Here is a 23,352-nt window from a genome sequence, read left to right on the forward strand (position 1 = left end):
TGCTTTTTATATTTTCATCTTACAAATTATATTTCAAACAAGTATTGAATTTGTATGAAGTACCTCAGAAAAATGTCTTAGATTAAATTCAAACAAATGGATTCCAGCAATTTACGAATAACAATTAAAAGCACTAAACATGGAGTCAAAATTATAAAAGTGTTATTTCTTTCATTGTTTACCCAACAAATTGAAGAAAAGTTAGTATTAGGCTCCCATGATTGCATTTGGTAAAACCTAGCCAGACACGCAACACATCACAGGTAGACAAGACTCTTTATTGCATACTAGGATGAAAACACTATAAACAGTTGATTACCTTCTGTCAGCATGAAGTGAAGACTGTTTTTACACCCATAATGGTTAATCTGTGTGTTTCTTTTTCCCAGCTTTCCTGCAGCCTTGTGTTTTTCATTCTTGGATCTAGGGACCTGTTGGTTGTTGTCATGCCAACATCTCTATCCTGCAAAAATCTAGCTCCTAAACCTAACTCCCACCCTTAGAGATTAAAATCTCCATTACTTTATGATTTAACTTTATGATTTACAAATTTAATTTGTAAATTTTATACTAATCATACCTATAAATCTATCCATAAACATTAGAGCAAGTTGATGAATTTGTGTACCTTGGTAAAATGTGTACTAAATATGGAGATGGAGATACTTTAAGATGTCAAAATATTGTTAGAAAATAAGTGGATAATATGTGGTCTGTTAAAGGAATTAATGTTTGTCAAAAGAAGCATAAAAGATTGCATATAAGAGTGTTCTTCTCCCTACTTTATTATACAGAAGTGACATTTTTGATATAAAAAAAATAAAAGTTGAATACAGTGGAAATGGGATACTTAACAAGTATATGTGATAAAACAAGAAGCGATAAGATTATTAATGTATAGGTGCTGAATGAATGTGGATTGACCAAAGGAGTGAGTGACTACCACCAAAAGAATATGTTAAGCTGATGTAACCCAATCTCAAAACTAATATATGTGACAGAAAAATGATGGCCAAGAGGAAGGGTAAGATTGACAAAATTATTGTTGAATGGAACTGATGAAATGCTCAAAAAGAGATGGTTGAGAAGTTTAAAGAACAAAAGCAGTATTTGATTGATTGATTGTTAGTCTTTATTATGGTCACTGACCAGCAAATTAAACAATCAACTTCATAAAAAGAATAAAAGGACAAAGCACAGGAGGCCATGACACAGGAAAGAAAGTATATACATTATCTGGAAAGGACAGTAAAAATGCCTTAAATTCTAAACAATTTCTAAGACATCAACAGGAGTGCATATGACATTTACTACAGTACAGTAAGTCCTTTTGGGAGATGGGCGGTGATAAATCTGATTAATAAATAAATATTAAAAGTAGAACCTAAGTGATAAAATAAATAATTAATAAAAATATTTTTAAAAGTAAGATATTGAAATAATATATGAATCAGTGCATGGATGTGGAAGCTAGCATGATTTTCAAGAACAGAAATATGCTAAAGAGGATAATGAATACCTTTGGTGGAAACTAAGTTTAGATTTCCTTTTATTTTCTCCTGTTCCCTGCCTTTGTTTTATTCACTACTTTTTACTATTTTTCTATATGTCATAAAGTTGCTTACCCCAGAAGGAAATAGTGTGATGGTTATGTATGTACAAAAAAAAGGGGGGGAACTGTTATAATCATGAGTCATGAAGCAGTACTAAGGCTAATGTCACTGTATTGTCATTGATAATTATTTTGATGTTAGCCAATCTTACTTCCTGTCTGTGCTTTTTTTCAAAACAACTTTTCTAAACTTCTAGATTAACCTAACATTGGGAAATAATCTCTTTATAGTGATTTGAAGTAGGAATTTGAACTCCATGATTTTTAGGACCTTCATGATACTCAAGAAATAGAGTAAAATTATTTTATGTTCTACAAAGTGTCTTGTTTGTTTTATTTTAGATTAAATTTGTAGATCCCAAAATGAAGAATTGTGCTACATTAGCAGGTACAGGAGAAGCAAGCAATGTAATTGGTTCCAGCATTACCACCGCAACTTTTAATGAACCAGGAGGCCTATGTGTTGAAGACGGAGGACGATTCCTGTATATTGCTGATACCAACAATCATCAAATTAAAGTGATAGATTTAGAAACCCGTATTGTTTCACTGGTGAGTGACTTTTTTTAAATTATAGGTAGAATTTTCTATTTGGGATAAATTATTAGAGTTATACATAATTCTGCTACCTAGATTACATGAAACATGTATTATTATAGTGTTTTATAATGATCTGGCAAACAGAATTGCTTTTGTGTTAAGGATATCCTGTTAGGCTTAAAATAAATGTTCCATCTGTTTTAAGAGGTTAGAAGGGACACTAGTGCCATTAGAATAAGCTGAGATAGAAGAACTTCAGGTTTCAGAACATAATTTGACATAGATATTGGGGATATGATTTAATCTAATCTTGCTCTAATGAGTTGCTTTAAGAACTATGTATACCTTCAGTCCATTTCCCCGTAAATTGGAAATAAGTCACATATTATTGAGTCATATGGAGACAAATGAAGTAAATATTAAATGTGTTTCTGGGCTTACTAGAAAAAGCTTATCTGATCATATCTTTACTCATTTAACAGCCTCTGGAGCTGAAATAGACCAGTAGAAAAGGGATTGGCGGGTGGGGTGGCAGAGGATGTTATCCAGTAGATATTCTTTCAGGTCATATCATTGTTACCACCTATAAGCCCTGCTTGTATGGTTGTCGGAAAGGATTACAGCCCCACATATTCCCAATATACCTCAAAGAATGTTCTACAGAGCTGCTTCTATAAATGTCATAGAAGCCAGCGGTCATGGCATTTAGAAACAAAGTACTTCATTATGATGCACAATATTATTTATCTTTGCAGTACTAAAGCCAAACAATGTAACTGTCAATGTAATAAATTCATAAATAATTACGCAATAAAATGTCATAAAATCATATATATCATTTATCGAAAACTAAAATATTTTTTCATATAAAATACTGTTTTACTTGTCATCTGAAATCAGAAGCTTCAATATCATACTCAAGAGACTGTTTTATCATAGACTCATAGTGTTGGAAAGACTCTTGGACATCTTCTGGTCCAATTACCTGCCCCGGGCAGGAATCCTCATACCATCCCAAACAAATGGCTCTCTAATTTACTTGAAAACCGCCAGTGACGGAGCACCCATAACTTTAGGAGACTGGCTGTTCCACTGCTTAATAGCTCTCTCAGCTACGAAATCCCTCCTTATTTTGTGTTTGGATCTCTCTCTCATTCTTATTGTACCATTCGGTGCTCTGAAGGATGAATCCATATTCTCTTCTATGATACCCCTTCAAGTATCTCCCCTTAATTTTGTTTTGGCTAAACATACCCAGTTACTTTGATTGTTGTTTACTTATTTCAGTGTAGCACTACCTGACTCCAAACTGACTCTGGGCAGTTCACAATACAATAAGCATAAAACTAATATCATATAATAACAATAATATAATAACAAAGCAAGATGGGATCTGTTTGCTCGATACAAAAATATAGGCAAAAACACATTCAGCAAGGGGCCCCATCCATCTTAATCAAGGCTTAGGAGAACTTCCAAGTTTTTAAAACTTTACATAATGCCAAAAGGGTAGATTTCAGGGAGGTCCCATTCCAGAGGACAGGCACCAGGATAGAGAAGTTACACTTCTTGGGTGTCCATGGATTATACTGTTTAATCAAAGGAACCTGCACCAACTCTGCCAGCATGTACTGGCTGGGCAGATACCGTGGGAAATAGGTAGTCTCTCAAATAACATGGCCCTATGCCATGTAGCTCTTTATAGATAATGACCATCCCCTTGAACTGCACTCAGAAGCATACTGACAACCAGTGTAGCTGGCAAAGCAGAAGTGTCATGTGGGGCTGTACCACTACATTCTGGACTAGTTCACAGGATTTAGACTCCAAGCCCCTCAGCATCTTTTGGCTTTTATCTCACTCTTTCCACTTTGTCAGCATCTTTCTTGTACTGTGGTAGCCCAAACTGAAACCTAATATTCCAGGTGCAGTCTGACCAGTGCAGGATCGAGTGGAACAATAGCTTCCTGTGATCTCAACACTTATACCTCGGTAGATATAGCCCAAGATTGTACTGGCTATTTTGGCAGATGCTTAATCTATGGTCTACCAGGTCCTTCTTACAAGTATTGCTGCTGACCAGGTATTGCCTATCTTGTACCTATACCTGCAGCATCAGGAGTGAAAAAGCTGTAGATTGGGCAAGAGGGTATTATACCCTGAGTAGAATAAATCATCATCAGATTCTCCTTTATATCTTTGAATGCTTTGGAAAGTTTGTACAGATTCATATCTTACTGGAGAATCCATCCATACATACATCCAAAAATTCATTTTAAAGGTTATTTTTAATTTAGTGTAAGCAAACAGTTCTATCCCTTTTACTTCAAAAATAGAAGTACAATTAATATTATAATTGTCTTCAGATTTTGACTTTGCCTTATTAACTTATATTGCAAAATTACTTAAAGGAATATATTCATCACAGTACTCACTGATAAAAGGATATGGCTGCTGCTTCCTCAATAAACTCAAATGATTTTTTTAATCCAACATCTATCTTATTTAATACAATTCATCATATAAAATTCACAGAATATATTCATTAAGTTATTTAAATTGGAAATCCATAGTTATCTCAACTACAGTGAAATACCATATCTTAATGATATTGGTACAGTAGGAGGACTTGTAAAAATTAATAACCTCAAAACATTAATAACAATTTCACTGTAACAAACATCTTATTCTAAGCATTTGGATTGAATAACTGTTGGACCTGATCATCCATTTAGTCAATAAAATATGTACATCTAAACAAGTCAAAACTGCCAAGAAAAGTAGTATTTATATATTCTTTTGTTTAGCATGAAACAAAATGACAGATACATCGGAAAAGTATAAGCTATGCCAGAATCTAGAAAGTCTCCTTAATAGTAATGTATACCAAACATCTTCTGTTTAAAACATGATCAGTGACTGATTCAAGGGATTGCTTGACCTCACCATAAATAACACAAGTTGTTTTACTTTTGTGTGTTTGTATCCAGCTGTTATTCAGACAATTTTAAACTTGATCTTTCAAAAGTAGATGGAATAATCATAGTGTTTCCTGAATAGATAAACAGCCTGATTCCAGGCAAACCTCTTTTCAATATGGGAGTTTCTTCTCTATTCCATGAAATGTTAGGAATCCAGTTCTGCATCTATTTCCCCCTTGCATGTAGGGGGCTCCCGCTCCCTCCCACAAGAAGGCAGTGCTTATGCTTGATTTGAATACTGTTTTAACAGAACTGAGCAAATTAACTCGAGTAGTAATATTTGAATAACACTTCCAATGTCAAAGCATTGTGAAGCAGTTTACAATAAGAGCAGAAATAAATACATAATAAAATTGTATATTACAACAACATAAACCAATATTCAGTAAAATATATTCATTAAAAAGTGAGGTGAAAAAGAGAAAAAACTTTCTTCCAGCATTCATACCAAGGCCTTCATGAAGTAAAGACTTATCAACAGGGGTCTAAAAGGTATCACCATAGTGGGGAGAACATTACAGATCACAGCCATCACCAAAGAAAAAGCCCATCAATGAGCAACTGCCAAATTCAGCTGGTCTTGGTACATGCAGCAAGATCTCCCCTTGTGAACTGAGGGGCCAAACTGATCTATAATGGCAAAGGTGATCTGACAAGTTTCCTACTCTGTTATTTAGGGCTTTCTATATCATAAATAAAACTTTAACCTGGCTTAGTAGCTGATTAGCAGCCACTGCAGTTGCTTCAATAAAGGGATAATATGTGTACAGCAAACTGTCCCACTTGTGTATCAACTGCAGCTTCCATACCAAGTGTAGGGGTAGCCCTGCAGAGAGTACACTACAGTGATCTAAATGTGATATTATCAGCATGGCTGTCCCTATTCAAGAAAGGACAGAAAATAGGTGACAGATGAAACAAAACTGGCAGTAGATCTCCTAGTTAGGTGTGAAGGTGTGTGTAAATAGGCCACTTAAACCTCCAGTGATCATACCTTAAATTTAGAACAAGTAAACTCCCAATTCCCATAGCCAGGAACCAGTCACCTGGTGGGTCTCTATCTTGTTGGGATTCAACCTCAGTTCACTGACCCTTGTGCATCTGATTGGTGCATCCAGATGCTGGTTCAGGGCATGCATAGGTTCTCCTGCAACAGATCAAATGGAGAAGTAGAGCTGAGTTTAATCAGCATATTGGTGATACCCAATACCCATCCTCTCAAGAAATTTGCCCAAAATGAAGTATTTGTGACTTGGTAGTAGTTGGCAGAATTCTTTGGATTTCGGGAGGGTTTCAGGAGTGGGTGCAGCACTGTTTCTTTTAAGACTAGCAGCACCATTCTATCTGCAAAGACATGTTCACTGTTCTCTCTATCTACCCAATCAGTCACCTTCAGTCAGTCAATGTCAGGCTCTGCCTGCTACCCAGTAAAAATGCAGACACTAGTGTAGGCTTAGGTTCTGATTTTATTTGAGTAACAGTATGCGTGCCCTTTAAGAAAAGCTGAGAGTGAGTGGAGCGCGCCGGAACGGGATTTAAATAGCCCGCGCCGGTCAGCGCTCCACCCCTTCTTACTTCGGGTGCGCCCCGAGCCCCATCGGTTCCATTGCTGGTAGGTGAGGGGTCGTGGAGCCCCTCCTGTGCTCCGGGCATTTCCTTAATTGCTTCCCTGGCCGGTGATGGTTCATTGCCAAGCGATCAGGTTCGTAATCTTTTTGACAGCTCAGGCGCGCCTCGTGGTCTGGTCTTGTCAATTACCTTCTTTGCAACATTGTATCTCTCTCTTCCGCGCCTCCGGCTAGAGTTGATACTTTGTTGCCAGCACCTGTTGCTCTCTTTTGTTAGCTAGTTGCCTTTTCCCTTAATCCACCCGCTGCCCATTTCCCTGCATTGTCATGCGAGCCGTTGCGATGTCACCAGCATCGCAATGGTGATCATGACATACTGCCCCCCTTTGAGAAGGTTAGGCCGCGGGTTTGGAGGGGTAGGTGGTATGGAAGGTGCGGATCAGGTCAGGGGCCTGGACGTCACGGGCAGCGACCCACTCGGTGTGGAAATTGTTTCCACTTTACGAGGTATTGGAGGGAGCCCCGCCGCTTGCGGGAGTCAAGTACCTCCTTCACTTCGAAGTGTTGCTGCCCGTCTATCATCACTGGTGGAGGGGGGGGCGTGCGTGGGTGCCACTGGGAGGGATCACTTGCCGGCTTGAGTAAGCTGCAGTGAAATACCGGGTGCAGTCTCTTTAAATTATGGGGCAGGTCCAAGCGCACTGTGACTGGGCTCACGATTTGTGTCACCTGGAATGGTCCAATAAACTTGGGGGCCAGCTTCTTCGACTGTTGCGGCGATTTTATGAATCTGGTGGATAGATAGACCATGTCCCCCACCTGAAATGTTGGTTGCTGGCGCCGGTGTTTGTCCGCTTGTAATTTGTACGCCGTTTGTGCCTCTTTAAGCACGTCCTTGATGACCGGCCAGGAATCTGCGAGTTTCTCACCCCAATCACAGGCAGCCACTGTTGGGGATGGAGGCTGAGGTAGTTCAGGGATGGGGACGAACTCCCGACCCGACACTACCCCAAAGGGGTTTTTTCCCGTGCTTTGGTGTATTGCGTTGTTGTATGCGACCTCTGCAAACGGGAGGAGGTCCACCCAGTCGTCTTGGTGATAGTTTATGTAGGAGCGGAGGAATTGCTCCAGTGTGGCATTAAGGATCTCTGTGGATCCGTCCATCTGGGGATGCCAGGAGGTTGACAGGGCTTGCTGGGTACCTATCAGTTTCAAAAAAGCCCACCAAAACCTCAAGGTAAATTGTGTGCCCCTATCGGTCACCAAGCCGGGGGGGGGGGGGGCAGCCGTGTAGGCGGTACACGTGGACTAGGAACAGTTTCGCCAGCTGTTGGGCTGAAAGGATCGAGGCACAGGGGATAAAATGCGCTTGTTTTGAAAAGTAGTCTTTTACCACCCAAATGACCGTTTTCTTTTGGCTGGGCGGTAAGTCGACTATGAAGTCCATTGAAATTTCATCCCAAGGGCGGGAGGGTTCAGCCACGGGTTGCAGCAGCCCCTGGGGTTTGCCAGCCGGTCGCTTGGCCATAGCGCACACTGGGCAGGACGCTACATACGTCTTGACGTCCTTCCTCAGCGAGGGCCACCAAAACTGCCTCCGATTCAGGTGTAGGGTTTTCAAGAACCCGAAGTGACCAGCCTGTTTGCTGTCATGCGATCTGTTGAGGATTGCCTGCCGTTGTGAGTCGGGTACATATAACCTTCCCTCCGCCCATGCGAGGTCCTGGTCCATAGTGACCTTGTTGGGGTTGGCCAGGAGCCAGGGGTCAGATTTTAATGCCGTTATAAAATCTGCCCATAGCCCACCTGGCATTTGAGGTTGCCTGCGTCTAGGGGCGGGTTGCATCATAGTTGTTTGCGAGGGGGGGGGCAGGCTGTCCCCGAGCGCAACCCCAGGTGACCACCGCCATACCCAGCTGGGAATCGGAAAGCACCGTTCCTACGATGTCGGAGATAGACTCCGCATCCTGAGGCAGTCGGGAGGGTGCGTTTGCCAGGAAGTTCTTTTTGCCTGGTATGAACTTCAGCTGGAAGTTGAACCGGCTGAAGAGCTGAGTCCAGCGTATTTGCTTGGGACTGAGGCGCCGGGGTGTACGGAGCGCCTCAAGGTTGCGGTGGTCTGTCCAGACCTCAAATGGGCAAGTTGTCCCTTCCAAAAGGTGACGCCAAGCCTCCAGCGCTGCTTTAACCGCAAACGCCTATTTTTCCCACACGTGCCAGCGCCTCTCTGTCTCCGAGAATTTCCTCAACAGATAGGTGCATGGCTTCAGGATTCCAGTGGAATCCTTTTGCAGCAGGATGGCGCCTATTAAGAAGTCAGAGAAGTCCACCTGCACCACAAAAGGTCGTTCGGGGTCCGGGTGAGCTAGGATTGGCTCCACTGTGAACAGCGCTTTCAACCTGCCAAACGCAGTTTGACAGGCAGGAGTCCAATTAAGTACGGCCCCCGGGTTTTTTACCTTGCACGTCTCCCCGACGCCCTTGGTCTTGAGCAAATCGGTTAAGGGTAGGGCTATTTCCGCGAACCCCCTCGCAGAGGACCTATAGAAATTCGCAAACCCAAGGAAGCTTTGAAGCTGGCGCCTGGTGCGTGGGCGTTCCCAGCTCAAGACTGCCTGAACCTTCGCGGGGTCCATCTCTACGCCTTTGTCAGAAATTCTGTACCCTAGGTAGTCCAAGCGTGACTTGTGGAATTCGCACTTGGACAGCTTAGCATAGAGTTTGGCTTTCCGGAGCTTAGTGAGGACTTGCCTCACTAACCTCTCGTGTTCCCTCTGCATCCTCGTGTAGATGAGGACATCATCCAGGTAAACCAGTGCGCCCTTGAATAGATGTTCATGCAGTACCTCGTTGGTGAGTTGCATGAAGACCCCCGGGGCCCCCGCAAGACCGAATGGCAGTACCTTGTATTGGAAGGAGCCCAAGGGGCAGTTGAATGCCGTTTTCCACTCGTCCCCCTCCCTGATGCGGCTTCTGTAATACGCCTCGCGGAGGTCGAGTTTGGAAAACACCCTTCCCTTTGACAGGTGTGCTAGCATGTCCTTTACGAGGGGTAGGGGGTATTTGTTGGATAGGGAAGCGGAATTTAATCCGTGGTAATTGGTGCATAGTCTCTGGGTGCCGTCCTTCTTTTCCCGAAATAGGACGGGTGCTCCAACTGGCGAGTTCGCTGGTTCTATGAAGCCCCTGGAGAGGTTTTTATCCAAGAATTCCCGCAGCGCCGCTAATTCTCTCTGGGTCATGGGGTAGATCTTGGGCTTAGGTAATGGGACGTCTGGGAGCAGTTCAATTGTGCAGTCTGTCTTGCGGTGGGGGGTAATTGGTCCACCTCCTCTTCTCCGAAGACATCTGCAAAGTCTGCATATTGCTCTGGCAGTCCTTCTGGGGGGGGGGGTGTCGTGGGTATGGTCGACGACTTCTGTCCTCCCCACCGTAGGAGCAGATGGTTTATCCGGTGTCGGTGCCTGGTAGACCCCATCTTTGAACTTGATGGAGCGTGTCCTCCAGTCTACGTGTGGGTTGTGGCATGCTAGCCAGGGGATCCCCAGCACTACTATGGGTTTCCCTATCTGGGTTTCCACAAAGTCTATGGATTCCTTGTGGGTGCCCATTGTCAGGGTGACCGTTCCGGTCCTCTGGGTGGCTGGTCCCCCCCCCTGCTGTAGAGCCGTCTAGTTGTTGGAACACCAGCGGTTTAGGGAGGGGGGAACAGGGCAGTTTTAGTGCGGCGACAATGTCCGGGTGGATCAGATTTCTGGAGCACCCAGAATCCACCAGAGCTTCGACCGTAATGGCTCTAGGGCCATAAGAGAGTTTAATTGTCCCTGCCAGGATGGAGCAATCGTCACTCACCCTGGGGTTGTTGCGCCCCTTCTTCACCACCTGCCCAGCGGCGCTGCTTAGAGCAGGTGGGGAGAGTTTTCCGCCAGCTGTTCTTGGGTGTCGATCGCGTCCCCTGCGAGGTAGGCGTCCGCGTCCTCGTCCGGGGTTGCTAACGCTCCTGTCAGGCATCTGGGGGGGTTGGATGGCTTGTGCGGCATCTTCGGTGTGGGTCTGGGCGGGAGATCCGTTGTCCTGTTTTTGTAACAGTCCGCCGCTCGGTGGCCCGTCTTCCCACACCTGGTACACTGCCCGCAGGCAAGCCTCCGTTGTTGGTCCATGTGCCAGGTCGGGTCCGACTGTGGGACTGGTCCTCTGGTGCTGGGAGGGATTTTGTCCTCTGCGGTTGCGAGCAGGAACGTGCGCTGAGCGTGCTCCGCTTTTCCGGCTAGGCAAATCCACCCATGAAGGGAGGCTGGGTCGTCCCTGTAGAGTGCCCATTGTAGCACCTCCCGGTTGAGGCCACGCTTGAACATGTCAATCAGGGTGGCCTCAGACCATTCCGTGATTTTGCCTGCGAGGACCCTGAACTCAAGGGCGTAGTCAGCCACCGTTTTTCTTCTCTGGCGCAGCACTTGAAGTGTGCACTTGGCCCTTTCCTTCGCCAGGGGGTCCTCAAAGTAATGCTTCAGCTCGGCTAGGAAGTTGTGGAAATTGGCCAAGGCTGGGGCTCCGGACTCAGACATCTGTACGTACCAGTCCGTGGCCCTATCTTGGAGCTTGGTGGCCACTGCCAAAATTTTTGCGGCTTCTGTGCTGAAGCAATGGCCGTATTGGGCCATGTAGTCCCTCGCATTTGTTAGGAAGAAGGACAGTTTCGTAGGGTTTCCGTCAAATTGTATGGGGAAGTCTTTGGCGAACCTCCCAATTTGCGGGACCCCTACCTGTGGGTGGTGAGGGATGGCTCCCACTGGCCTGGGGCCATGAAGCCCTGCGACAGAGTCTCGTGCTTGGCCCCTTCCACTCGGGGTTGTTGGGGTGGGTATGGTGCCTCGATCCCCTCTTGCCCCCTGTGCCGCCTCAGTCTTGGAGCGCTCGCCTACAATCGTTGCCAGGGACTGGAGCATATGTTCCAGGTCTCGTACCTTGGCTTCCAGGGCCGTGTCCTTGTCTGGTGTGCTCCGGTCTGCCGATGTTGGGGACAGGAGCAGGTGTTCAAGGTATCGTACCCTGGCTTCCAGGTCCGTGACCCTGTCTGGCATGCCCTGGTCGTCTGACGGTGCTGCCAGATGCTGTCCGGTCTGTAGTCTTGCGCCTTCCTGCTCGGGCGTTTGGGGGTAGCGGAGTCTCCAGGTGGAGTAGGGTGTTCCCGTCCAGGGTCCTGCTCCGCCGGCCTATGTGAGGAGTTGCTGGTCCCCGACTTCGTCTTCCGTCGGGGCTCTCCCATCTGGGTTGGAGCTCCAGGTCTGGAACTGGGGTGTGGTATGGGCAGGGAGGGTGTCCGTGTCCCATTCTGGGTGCTCCGCCTCCAGCAGCTGTCGGGTTGCCTCTGCCTCTTGCGGGCCGTCCTTCACGCCTCTGGTGTGAAGTGCTGGCTCCATTGCTGTCCCTGGTTCCGTTTTCGCCAGTTGATCTCTCCCACGGAAAATTTTCGTCCGGTGGAGCTTGGCGACTTTGGTTTGGTGACTCTCAGCTTTATGTCAGGCTCTGCCTGCTACCCAGTAAAAACGCAGATGCTAGTGTAGGCTTAGGTTCTGGTTTTATTTGAGTAACAGTATGCGTGCCCTTTAAGAAAAGCTGAGAGTGAGTGGAGCGCGCTGGAATGGGATTTAAATAGCCCGCGCCGGTCAGCGCTCCATCCCTTCTTACTTCGGGTGCGCCCCGAGCCCCGTTGGTTCCGTTGCCGGTAGGTGAGGGGTCGTGGAGCCCCTCCTGTGCTCCGGGCGTTTCCTTAATTGCTTCCCTGGCCGGTGATGGTTCATTGCCGAGCGATCAGGTTCGTAATCTTTTTGACAGCTCAGGCGCGCCTCGTGGTCTGGTCTTGTCAATTACCTTCTTTGCAACATTGTATCTCTCTCTTCCGTGCCTCCAGCCAGAGTTGATACTTTGTTGCCAGCACCTGTTGCTCTCTTTTGTTAGCTAGTTGCCTTTTCCCTTAATCCGCCCAGTGCCCATTTCCCTGCATTGTCATGCAAGCCGTTGCGATGTCACAAGCCTCGCAACGGTGATCATGACAGTCAATAAGACAGGGCATCTGGTAGGCCAGACAGCTGCAAACATCTTGTCCATGTCCTCAGTCTTCATAAACTGAAAGTTATTCCATACAATTGGAAAGACAATATAGTGGATACCATTCTTTAGGATTTCACTGTTTTTGTTTATTTATTAGTTTGTTTGTTTGTTTTTCAAATTTCTATCACCGCCCATCTCTCCAAAAAGGGGACCCTGGGCGGTTTACAATAAGATCAAAATTAAAACATAAATTACAATATAAATAGTTCAATAAAAAGATAAAATAGATATAAAATATAAAATCCAAGCAGCGCAGATCTTATTTGTTAGGGCGAGATATATGATACTAGCAACCCCCAAGATGAACTGGTGCCCCACCCCCACCCCAAGCGAGGCGGCAGAACAGGTTTTCAGGTTCTTCTGGAAGGCCAGGAGCGAAGGGGCCTGACTCACCTCTGGGGGCAGAATGTTCCAGAGGGCAGGTGCCAATGCAGAGAAAGCCTGCCTCCTGGACCCCACCAGGTGGAATTCCCTTACTGGCGGGGTTTGTAGCATGCCCTCTCTGCATGACCGGGTGGGACGGGTCGATGTTAGGGGGATGAGGCAGTCCCTCAGGTAACCTATTGCTGATGCATCTGGCTTCCTTCATTCTAAAAAATAATATGCAAGAGCAACCATTTCTTTTAGATTAAAAAAATGGTGTCTGTATCAGTCTTCTTTTCCATATATAATTTGTATTAAAATTTTTGATTATAATAGTAAAATCTAATGTAAACTAAACTAAAAGAAAAGAGAATAGAGAAGAGTAAAAAGTGCAAGGAAAAAAGAAAAAGAAAAGAAAGCATATAATAAAGAGAAAAGAAATATATAAAGAAGTGACTTCCAACCTTTATCACAGCAAGTATAAATAAATTTAGTAACTCTTTACCCTTTTTTCATTTCTTTTCATCTGACATGCACCTTGGGAAAATTAATCCCTGGAAAAGCATCCACATCTGGCATCAAGAGGCTGAGAAACATTCTATGAAGCTCTTACTCTAACACATAGATGGGAAATGAGCCTTACCAAGTAGGTCTGGCTTCTGAAGACATACCATAGCTAAATCTCTAGCATCTGAACATGCAGCAAAAATACCTAGCTATGTTTAAATATCCAAACATACAAATACCTCTTTCTTTGTAGATATTTACAGAACCTTCCAGAAAGATCCACTGTCCTTTCAGGGACTGACTGGTGGGAACTCGGAAGGTAAATACGGAGCCAACTAAACCCCCCATGATCTTTGCTGTGAAATAACTTGATACTGAAGCCACTTGCAGCTGCAAGTGAACACCAAGCATACGCTCTGGGGTATGGGCTCCAATTCTAAATTTTAAACTTCACCCCAGCCCGCTTGTCCGCCTGTTGAGGTTAGGGTGTTTGTAACCCCCTTATCTTATGGGCTGGTGTGGGACTGGGGGACCCCCCTGGACGGAGCATCGGCAGAGGCCGGTAGGTCCTGGCGGAGCACGGAGCCAGGACGACCCAGGACCGGAGTGGGAGCTGGAACAGAGCGGAGAATTGTGGAGGCTGGAACGGCTGGAACTGTTCATGGCTGGAACTGCTACCAGGGCTGCTACTGCTGGGACCCCCTGAATGAAGGGGGAGTAGCTTGCTGGGCCATACTGGTCCTCAATGGTGCTGGGACATGGTGGGCGTGGACACCGGCAGCGCGGTGGACCTGGCAGCGACTGGACCTGGGGGATATATGTGGCGCAACAAGCCTTGTGTGGGCGTTGGAGGTGCGGCTGGAGCTATGGCTAGGAAACATGCTGAAGGCCCTCGAACAAGTTGGGGGGGGGCAGTAATTGTGGAGAGCGGTGGATGCCGCAAATATCAGCAGCCCTGTGGACCTTGGGTGAGTCGCCGATAGAAAGAACCACCGGGCCGCAAAAAACTGCTCCCGGGGCCTTGGCCAGGGCTCTCCAGATAACGTGGAGGGCATTGGCCCAACTCAACTGGTGTGAACATTGACGGCACAACAGGCAGGGGGAGCAGCAACATCAGGGCAGCCCCTGGATAATTGGACTAAGTGGGGGTCCAGCGACCTATAGAAGAACTAGACTCCCCAGTAGAAGAACTGGTCTGTGGGTGTTGATTTTTGCTTTAAGAGCTGAGACCTCAGGACTTATTGTGGATCACTCACCATTCTTTTAGTCATTAACAGCCTGTCAGTTCTGTCAAGATTCCTCCAAGTTGAATGGGGTACTCCCACATGTGAGAGATGGGAAAGAGAGTACGGGTCATTGATTGGGAGGACTGTATGGGAACACTTGCCTCCTGAGTGAGAGACGGGGTGAGGAGTAGTGGTCGTGTGCCCCCCCCCCCAACTAGTGAGAGAAGCCAAGGGGGGCACAGTGAATGAGTGGGTAGGCGATGGTGAGGCCCTGACAACGCCGAGAGCCTGGGCTGGTGCATTTGAAAGGCCCTCCATAGCCTTGTGATTGAGTGAGTGTATGAAGGGGTGAGTGATTGTATGCTTGGATGGAGAAATCTCTATTTTTAATCAGGGGTCTTTGGAGTCCAGGATTGGGGGCGAGTGGATTACAAGCCTCGGGGGATTGTAGGGCAGGACAGAGGATCGAGGTGGTGACGGGCCAGGGACGTTATGACAGGAGCCGGAGGGCGGGCCATCTACGGGGAAGATGCCCCTGGTACTTACTACTGGTGGCGTGTTCCGGCCCTCCATGCTCAAACCCAGACCCTGGTCAGCAGACCCATGGAGGCCCTGATCTACAGCTGCTGCTTTGTAATGCCAGGTCTGTTAACAACAAGGCCCCCCTCGTTTGCGATTTGATCACAGATGAGGGGGTGGATCTGGCATGTATTATTGAAACCTGGCTGGGCCCGGAGGGAGGTGTCCCTCTTTCAGAGATGTGCCCAGACGGGTTTCAAGTATGGCACCAGCTGAGATCTCAGGGCAGGGGAGGTGGGGTGGCTGTCATCCGGGAATCTCTTGTGGCCTTCAGGGGCCATGCTCCACAAGTAACTGGGTGTGAGACCCTGTTTTTCAAGTTGGGTTCTCGGGAAGAGTTGGGGGTGTTGCTAGTGTACCAGCCTCCCTGCTGTGTAGCAACCTCCCTGCCTGAGCTGCTGGAGGCCATCTCAGGGTTGGCGGTGGAGTTCCCCAAGCTTATGGTTCTGGGGGGCTTCAACCTGCTATCCCTGGGACAGACCTCGGAGGCAGCTCGGGAGTTCATGACCACCATGGCAGCCATGGACCTGATTCAGATCATTCAAGACCCAACTCAGGACAGTGGCCTCACCCCGGACTTAGTTTTCTTGTCAGAGCAATGGCAATGTGATCTGAGGGGAGAGTTACAGCTATCCCCACTGTCATGGTCAGATCATGCCCTGGTGAGCCTGAGATTCTCCTATGCCGCCCCCCTCCGCAGGGAGGCAGGACCTATTTGATTGATCCGGCCCTGGCGACTAATGGACCCAGCAGGATTTCAGAGGGAGCTGGGGTTTATACCAGGAGATCTGCTGCACGGTCCAGTGGAGGCCCTGGCTGCCACCTGGAATAGGGAGGTGGCCAGGGCCTTGGACAGGATGGCGCCTGTGTGGCCTCTCTTATCCCATCAAACCTGAGACTTCCCATGGTTCACGGAGGAGCCGAGGGTTCTGAAGAGGATTAAGAGATGCCTAGAGCGCTGCCGGAGGAAGACAAAGACCGAACCTGACCAGACACAAGCTAGAGCCGCTATTAAGGCCTACCTTGTGGTGGTAAGAGCAGCGAAACACCAGTATTTCTCCACTCTTATTGCATCCACAGAATGCCGCCCAGTGGCCCTGTTCAAGATTACCCGATCCCTTTTGGGGAAAGGGGACCTAGAGATCCATCTTCAGGGCTGAACTGAGGAGTTTTCCAGGCATCTGCAGGATAAAATTGTTCGGATTCGCTCCAAGTTGGACTCTGAGCGTGAGACAGTATCAGGGGAGATACCCAGGGAATGTTCTTACCCTGTTATCTGGAAACAGTTTGATCCTGTTGGGCCCAAGGAGGTGGACAGGATCCTCTGGACTGTAAACACCACCACTTGCCAATTAGATCCATGCCCCTCCTGGCTGGTGAAGGCAGCTCGGGAGGGGACATGTAGTTGGGTCCAGGCAATGATAAATGCATCCTTGAGAGAGGGGGTTATTTCCGGTAGCTTTCAAAGAGGCGCTGGTGCACCCCCTCCTCAAGAAACCATCCCTGGACCCCAGCATGCTGGACAATTTTTGCCCAGTCTCCCACCTCCCCTTTTTGGGGAAAGTGGTTGACAAAGTGGTGGCGTTGCAGCTCCAGAGGATCCTGGATGAAACGGATTATCTAGACCCCTTTCAGTCAGGTTTCAGGCCTGGATATGGGACGGAAACTGCATTGGTCACACTTATGGATGATCTCTGGCGGGAGCGGGATGGAGGGAGTGCATACATCCTTCTCTTCTTGACCTCTCAGCAGCTTTCGATACCATCGACCATGGTATCCTTTTGGGTCGGCTCAGGGAGTTGGGAGTGGGCAGCGTAGTCTTGCACTGGTTCGCCTCCTTCCTCCAGGGCCGGTCCCAGTTGGTGTTGATAGGGGAGGAGAAATCGGCCCCATGGCCCCTTCTTTGTGGGGTGCCACAGGGATCAGTACTCTCCCCTCTCCTTTTTAACATCTACATGAAACCGCTGGGTGAGATCATTCGTCACCATGGGATGAGGTATCATCAGAATGCTGATGATACTCAGTTGTATATCTCCATCCCGGGTGAAGTAAGTGACGCTGTGACCACCCTTTCTGAGTGTCTGGAGGCTGTGGGGGCCTGGATGGGGAACAACAGGCTTTGACTGAACCCTAGTAAGATGGAGTGGCTGTGGATTAATGGCACCTCGTGTCCCAGGATCTTGTCATCTTTAGTGCTGGATGGGGTCGCACTGCCCCAGACATATACAGTGCATAACTTGGGGGTCCTCTTGGACTCACGACTCCTGCTCAAAGAGCAGGTGGCAGTCGTGGCCAGGAGGGTCTTTGCGCAACTTCATGTTGTGCGCCAGTTACGCCCTTTCCTGGACCAAGTGGCCCTCCGAACAGTCACTCGTGCCCTGGTCATCTCCCATATAGATTACTTTGATGCGCTGTACATGGGGCTACCCTTGAAAAATATCTGGAAGCTACAGCTGGTCCAGAATGCGGCCGCACGGACAATCTTGGGTGCTCCAAGATCTGCACACATAACGCCTTTGTTGTGTGAGCTCCACTGGGTCCCAGTTTGCTTCCGGGTCCAATTCAAGGTGTTGGTTATCACCTTTAAAGCCCTACATGGCATGGGACCAGGATATCTGAAGGACCGTCTCATCCCTATTACATCGACCCGCCCCATCCGGTCATGCAGGGAGGGCATGTTATGGGCCCCATCTATAAAAGAATTCCATCTAGCGGGGTCTCGGAAGCATGCCTTCTCTGCTGTAGCTCCCACCCTTTGGAACATCCTTCCCCCAGAGGTGAGACAAGCCCCCTCACTCCTGGACTTCTGCAAAAGATTAAAGATCTGGTTTTGTAGGCAGGCTTGGAATGGGAGGGCAAATAACTACACCTGGGGACGGCTAGCGCCATGAAGTGATTCGGTGGGACCTACCACACTGAAGGACTGATTAAGATCTCTTTGCCATGTAGATTTTATTATATTTATATTGTTATTGTATTTTGTAATTGTAATGGTTTTATATTTTAATCTTGTTTTATTGTAAGCTGCCCAGAGTTCCCCCGTTGGGGAGAGATGGGCAGTGAATAAATTTATTAAATAAATAAATAAATTACAATGATCTCTTCTTCCCATATCCCATCTCTTATTCATAAACAAATCAATAAAGCATAATTTTTTTCAGTCCTAGTGTCAGCATAAAAAAGGATAGCCAGAAGTAACAACACATCTTATTTTAACCTTGATCAAATAAATCAACTTTATATTCCTTCTTTTTACTTCTAACAGTCTTAATTTTTAGTTCATTCAAATACTGTTATAGGATTTGATTTCTGATCATTTCTTCTTTGTCCCATCACAGAGAATTCTTCAAGGCTTTAACAAGCCTCTTGTAAATCCAGTAGGAAAAAACTATCCAGGTCACTCATTTGTATTTCCCTTTTAAATTTTAAAACTTCCGGCAATTTTTTTTGTAGATCCAGTGAAACATCCTTTTCTAAATGATTATTTTGGCCTTTCAGTTGTGAATCCACTTTCAATATCATCTCCATCTTGTCAGATAAAATTTGTTCTACATCTGACCTTTCTTCAATAACATCTTTGGGACACAGTCTATCAATAGAATCAGACATCATTACTGATATTGTTGATATAGTGGCTACTATTTTCTGATTCCATTCTTCAAAAGCCTTCTTCAGTTTTTTTTATTGTTAGAATGTTTTGCACCATCTTGCAGGCCTGTATATCTTTCTTCTACCTAAAATCTTTAGTCCTCTCTAGTGTCCAGTTTTTGAAAACATGAAATTCTTTATCTATGTTATGTTTTGTAAAAACCAAAACAGGATCAATTCCCATGAGAAGCTGTTTGTACTTTATAATTAATTCCACAAACTTATTGTGAAAGTTTCAATATTCCAATTTTATCTGGACCCTTAGGCTGTTTATAATTTTCTAGGATCAAAATCTTATTTAGCTTTTTGCTGTTTATTTCAGATTCTTTAAATTCTTAAGCTTATGATTAAAAATTTATTTTGTTCTTTTGTTCAAGATTAAAGGCAGACTCATCCAGTGTTTTCAAATGTGTCATTCTGAAGGTCTCTAATAGCTTAGAAATAGTTAATGAGAAATTTCTGAAAGTGATTAGAAAGTGATGTTTGTGTCCTTTAAAAGCCTCCACCGCAGTTGCAAACAAGGTAGCTAATCCTGTCATCTCCTGGTGCTCAAAATCTGCAGAAATCTGCTGTCCTGTGGTCTCTTTGTGAGGAGCAGCTGCCTGGAGCACATGTGGGTGATCTCCCAGCCTCTCCTTAGCTGAAGAGGTTCCAAGGCACTGGTCTACTCACCAGTTCCTTTGTCTTTATTGCAGTTGTTGCAGAGACATCTTCAGTTCACCATACATGCCCCGGAAGTCCCATCTGTATCAGTCTGATAATGGCATTTGTTTTTTCAAACTTTAGAATATGAAATTATATCTCAAAAATTAACATTACTTTCTATTGCTTTGATAGCTTCCTCTTCTACATGCTGACACAGTAGATACTGTAGATAGCTGGAATATTAAAATGACTGATAAAGCAGAACTGCCAAAGCTCCCTAAATCGGCTCCACATCTTCAGCTACCTTCGCTGACTGTAAGTCCAGGTCAAGCACTTCAGTTCGTGCTGATGCTCAGCTTGCCTCCAAATACTAAACTGACTGAAGAAGCGCCCAACTCCTGGTTTTTTACTGCAGAAGGTAAAAGAGCCCAGGTTCCTCTTTACAGGGGATATGTGCTAAACTTAGCGATTTTAAATTAAATGTACAGCCCATATAAATTCTAATTAAAACATTATTTTATTATAGCAATTTACGTATATGGACTATGTTTAATTATAACATTTTAGTCACAAGTAATGGAGTTGGTTGAACTAGCAAAAAGTTTATCCCATTCACATGGAGCCTGCTTCTAGGTTAACAGAAAAGAGTTAAATTTAAAATGTTCTGTAAATGAATTCTAAGTTCTTTCATTTGCATATACTTTTCTGTAAAACTTTGGAGCCGTTGAATATTTATATACTTCAGCTTGTATTTCCTATATTGTAATTCAGCTCCTGTTGTAGTATGATTCTGCCCTGCAGAAGTCTTCTACTAGTTCTTTCATTGTTGTTTTAATACAAACCATAACAATATTGTTTTATGATTACATAAAATCATCAAATAGTAATAGAGCATCTTTTCTTTTCTAGGTAATGAATGGCTACTTTGTGAACCACACAGATCTGGAACAATTGCAGACATTTTGGAACAGCCTATAATCCCATTTCAGTTACCCACTAACTGTCTGTCAACTGAAGCCTTATTGTCAATCAATGTGTGTCTCTATTACTGTAGCAAGGACAGTAATGTCTGTACGATGAAAGGAATCTCATTCAACCAGCCTTTCCATATAGCAAATGTAAACCAAAAAAGCATAGCTCCAGTTGAGCTCATATATGCATTTTAATTTTAAGCATAGCAAAGCAGAAGACCATTTACAGTGTTAATTGCTACAGCCTAGTTCTTTCCCACAAAACAGACTGAACTTTTGCATTAGTGCATATATATGTTACTTCATGTTTGAACTTACAGCAAACTCTGCAAAAATATATATATTTGCATACTTGATCAGATGTAGTATAAATGGAATGTGGGAAATCATGAAAATGTATCTAAATCCTAATATCTTATTTACTTATTGTATAAGCAATAAATACTGAAGTGGGTTCGGATCACTGTGTGAATAAACAGAAAAACCTAAACAAAGAAAAGATCAATTTCTATCTTTAGAGCACAATCTTAATGTTACAGGAAATTCACATTTAAGTTTGATTTCTTTTCCTGTGTTATATAAATGTTTTTGATCACATGTTTCCTGGACCAGGAGGCCTTGCTCACTGTCACTCATGCCCTTGATCACCTCTGTGTTGGATTGCTGCAATGTGCTTGACATGGGGCTGCCCTTGAAGATCACCCAGAAGTTACAACTGGTCCAGCATGAAGCAGCACATGCAGATCTGGGTGCTTCAAGCCATGCCTGTGTTCAACCACTGCTGTGCACTAGAAGCTGTACTGGCTTATAGTTGCTTTCTGGATGCAATTCAAGATGTTCGTTATCACCAAAGCCCTAAATGGCATGGGACCTGGTTATTTGCAGGACCACCTCTCCTTCAAGGTTTCTGTCCATCCTACCAGGTAATATAGGTGGGTCACTTCAGGTCCCTTTCCTTGAATGCTGCCATCTGGTGGAACCTTCGAGACATGCTTTTTCAGTGGCTGTCCTGACCCTTGGAACAGCCTGCCCCCTGAGATTCGGAGGGCCCCCACCCTATTAGCCTTCTGGAGGGCTGAGAAGACCTGGCTCTTCACTCAGGCTTTGGCTAGGATAGAAGTGAGCCCAGCAAATGTAAGTGTAAATGTAGAGTTTTGGAGATGTTGCAGCACTGTGGTTGGGATATATGGTAGTGTGGGGTTTGGTTGGTTTTATTTATTATGTTTTATTGAATACTATTGTGAGCCACCTAGAATTATCATATAAAAGATAGGCAGTCATACATTATAAATAAATATTTAGGTAACATACTTTTTGAAATCATCCTTAAATGTTTTTGGCTTATTTTTACATGAAGACTGTCTGCTATAAAAACTAATCTGTGTAATACCTATGCCTTATAGTTCTTGGAAAACAATTTTGAAATGCACTGATGTTCTGTATTCTTCTAAGTGCCACATTCCCTTCACAAATATGGTGAAACTTTAGAATTTAATAACATTAGCCTAAGATGTTTAGGTCTTGGTATTATTTGTTGAGATTTTGGCAGAGCTATACTAAAGTCAGCTGGGTATAAACCATGTGTTAAATGTATGACAGACTGATTTAAATCTATGGAAATAGTTCCATTAGTTTAATAAAATGCATTTGGATTGAACAATACTGTCCAGATATATACATACATACATACATACATACATACATGAATTTCTTCTAAGTGTTCATTGAAATTACTGTTCCCAAAAATTATTGATTGCTGGAATTCAGGATGGTTCTTTTTAAAATCATTCCATTACTTTTGCATGCAGTCACCAACATTTCATTTTTAAAAAAGCAAAAATATTAAAACATGCAGTGTTAAAAATAGTTTTACGGAACCTAGTTTTGTTTTTGTTTTTTTTTAAGAGGGAGAGAGCCAGTTTGGTGTAGTGGTTAAGGCATCAGGCTAGAAACCAGGAGACCGTGAGTTCTAGTCCCACTGTAGGCACAAAGCCAGCTGGGTGACCTTGGGCTGGTTGCTCTTTCAACCCTAGGAAGGAGGCAATGGCAAAACATTTCTGAAAAACCTGCCAAGAAAACTGCAGGGGCTTGTCCAGGCAGTCTCTGGGAATTGGACACAATTGAACAGATTAAAAAAGTATTTTTTATAAGTGACATTTAAACGAATAGTTCTGTGTACATATTTTTCATGATTTACATCAGAGTAATCTCTTCTATGCAAAAGCTAAGTGAATTGGTATTTGTAGTTAGGAATAACATTTTTAATATCTGCAAATACAAAGTTTTGAAATAATTGTGTTTTTATTATCTACAACATCTAAAGTTCTTCTGAAAAATCGTCAAAGACTTGTGTTGAAAGAGAGAACGGTATGGTATGGTATGGTATGGTATATGGTATGGTATGAGTTTTCCTTCTACTTCAACATTATTTGCCAGCATAAGTGAAAGATGCAAAGTGGATCACATTCCAAAAATAATACTATTCTCTCCAATATTGTCTAGAATTTAATATTTCAGCAGCAATCTGTCCTATCATGCAAACTATTTTTTAAGAACTCTTTTAAGTGCATTTGTGCATGTGATAAAGAAATAGGCATGGTG

At 44.7% G+C, this 23,352-nt stretch overlaps 1 protein-coding gene across 2 annotated transcripts in view; it reads left to right on the forward strand.

Moving 5' to 3' along the window:
- The window catches only part of NHLRC2 (NHL repeat containing 2), a 53,887-nt gene extending 32,625 nt beyond the window's left edge, over nt 1–21,262 (forward strand). The window contains exons 9-11 of one of the 2 annotated variants that reach the window (XM_063307200.1): nt 1,955–2,164; nt 19,973–20,095; nt 20,690–20,907. In XM_063307200.1, coding sequence (XP_063163270.1) covers nt 1,955–2,164; nt 19,973–20,095; nt 20,690–20,758 — 402 coding nt within the window. In that variant the 3' untranslated portion in view covers nt 20,759–20,907. Of the gene's footprint in view, nt 1–1,954; nt 2,165–19,972; nt 20,199–20,689 lie in introns of both variants that reach the window. The other variant, XM_063307199.1, reaches the window with a different exon arrangement.
- Nucleotides 21,263–23,352: the final 2,090 nt, after the last annotated feature.

This window comes from Candoia aspera, chromosome 6 (assembly GCF_035149785.1).
Source record: "Candoia aspera isolate rCanAsp1 chromosome 6, rCanAsp1.hap2, whole genome shotgun sequence".
NCBI classification, from domain to species: domain Eukaryota; kingdom Metazoa; phylum Chordata; class Lepidosauria; order Squamata; family Boidae; genus Candoia; species Candoia aspera.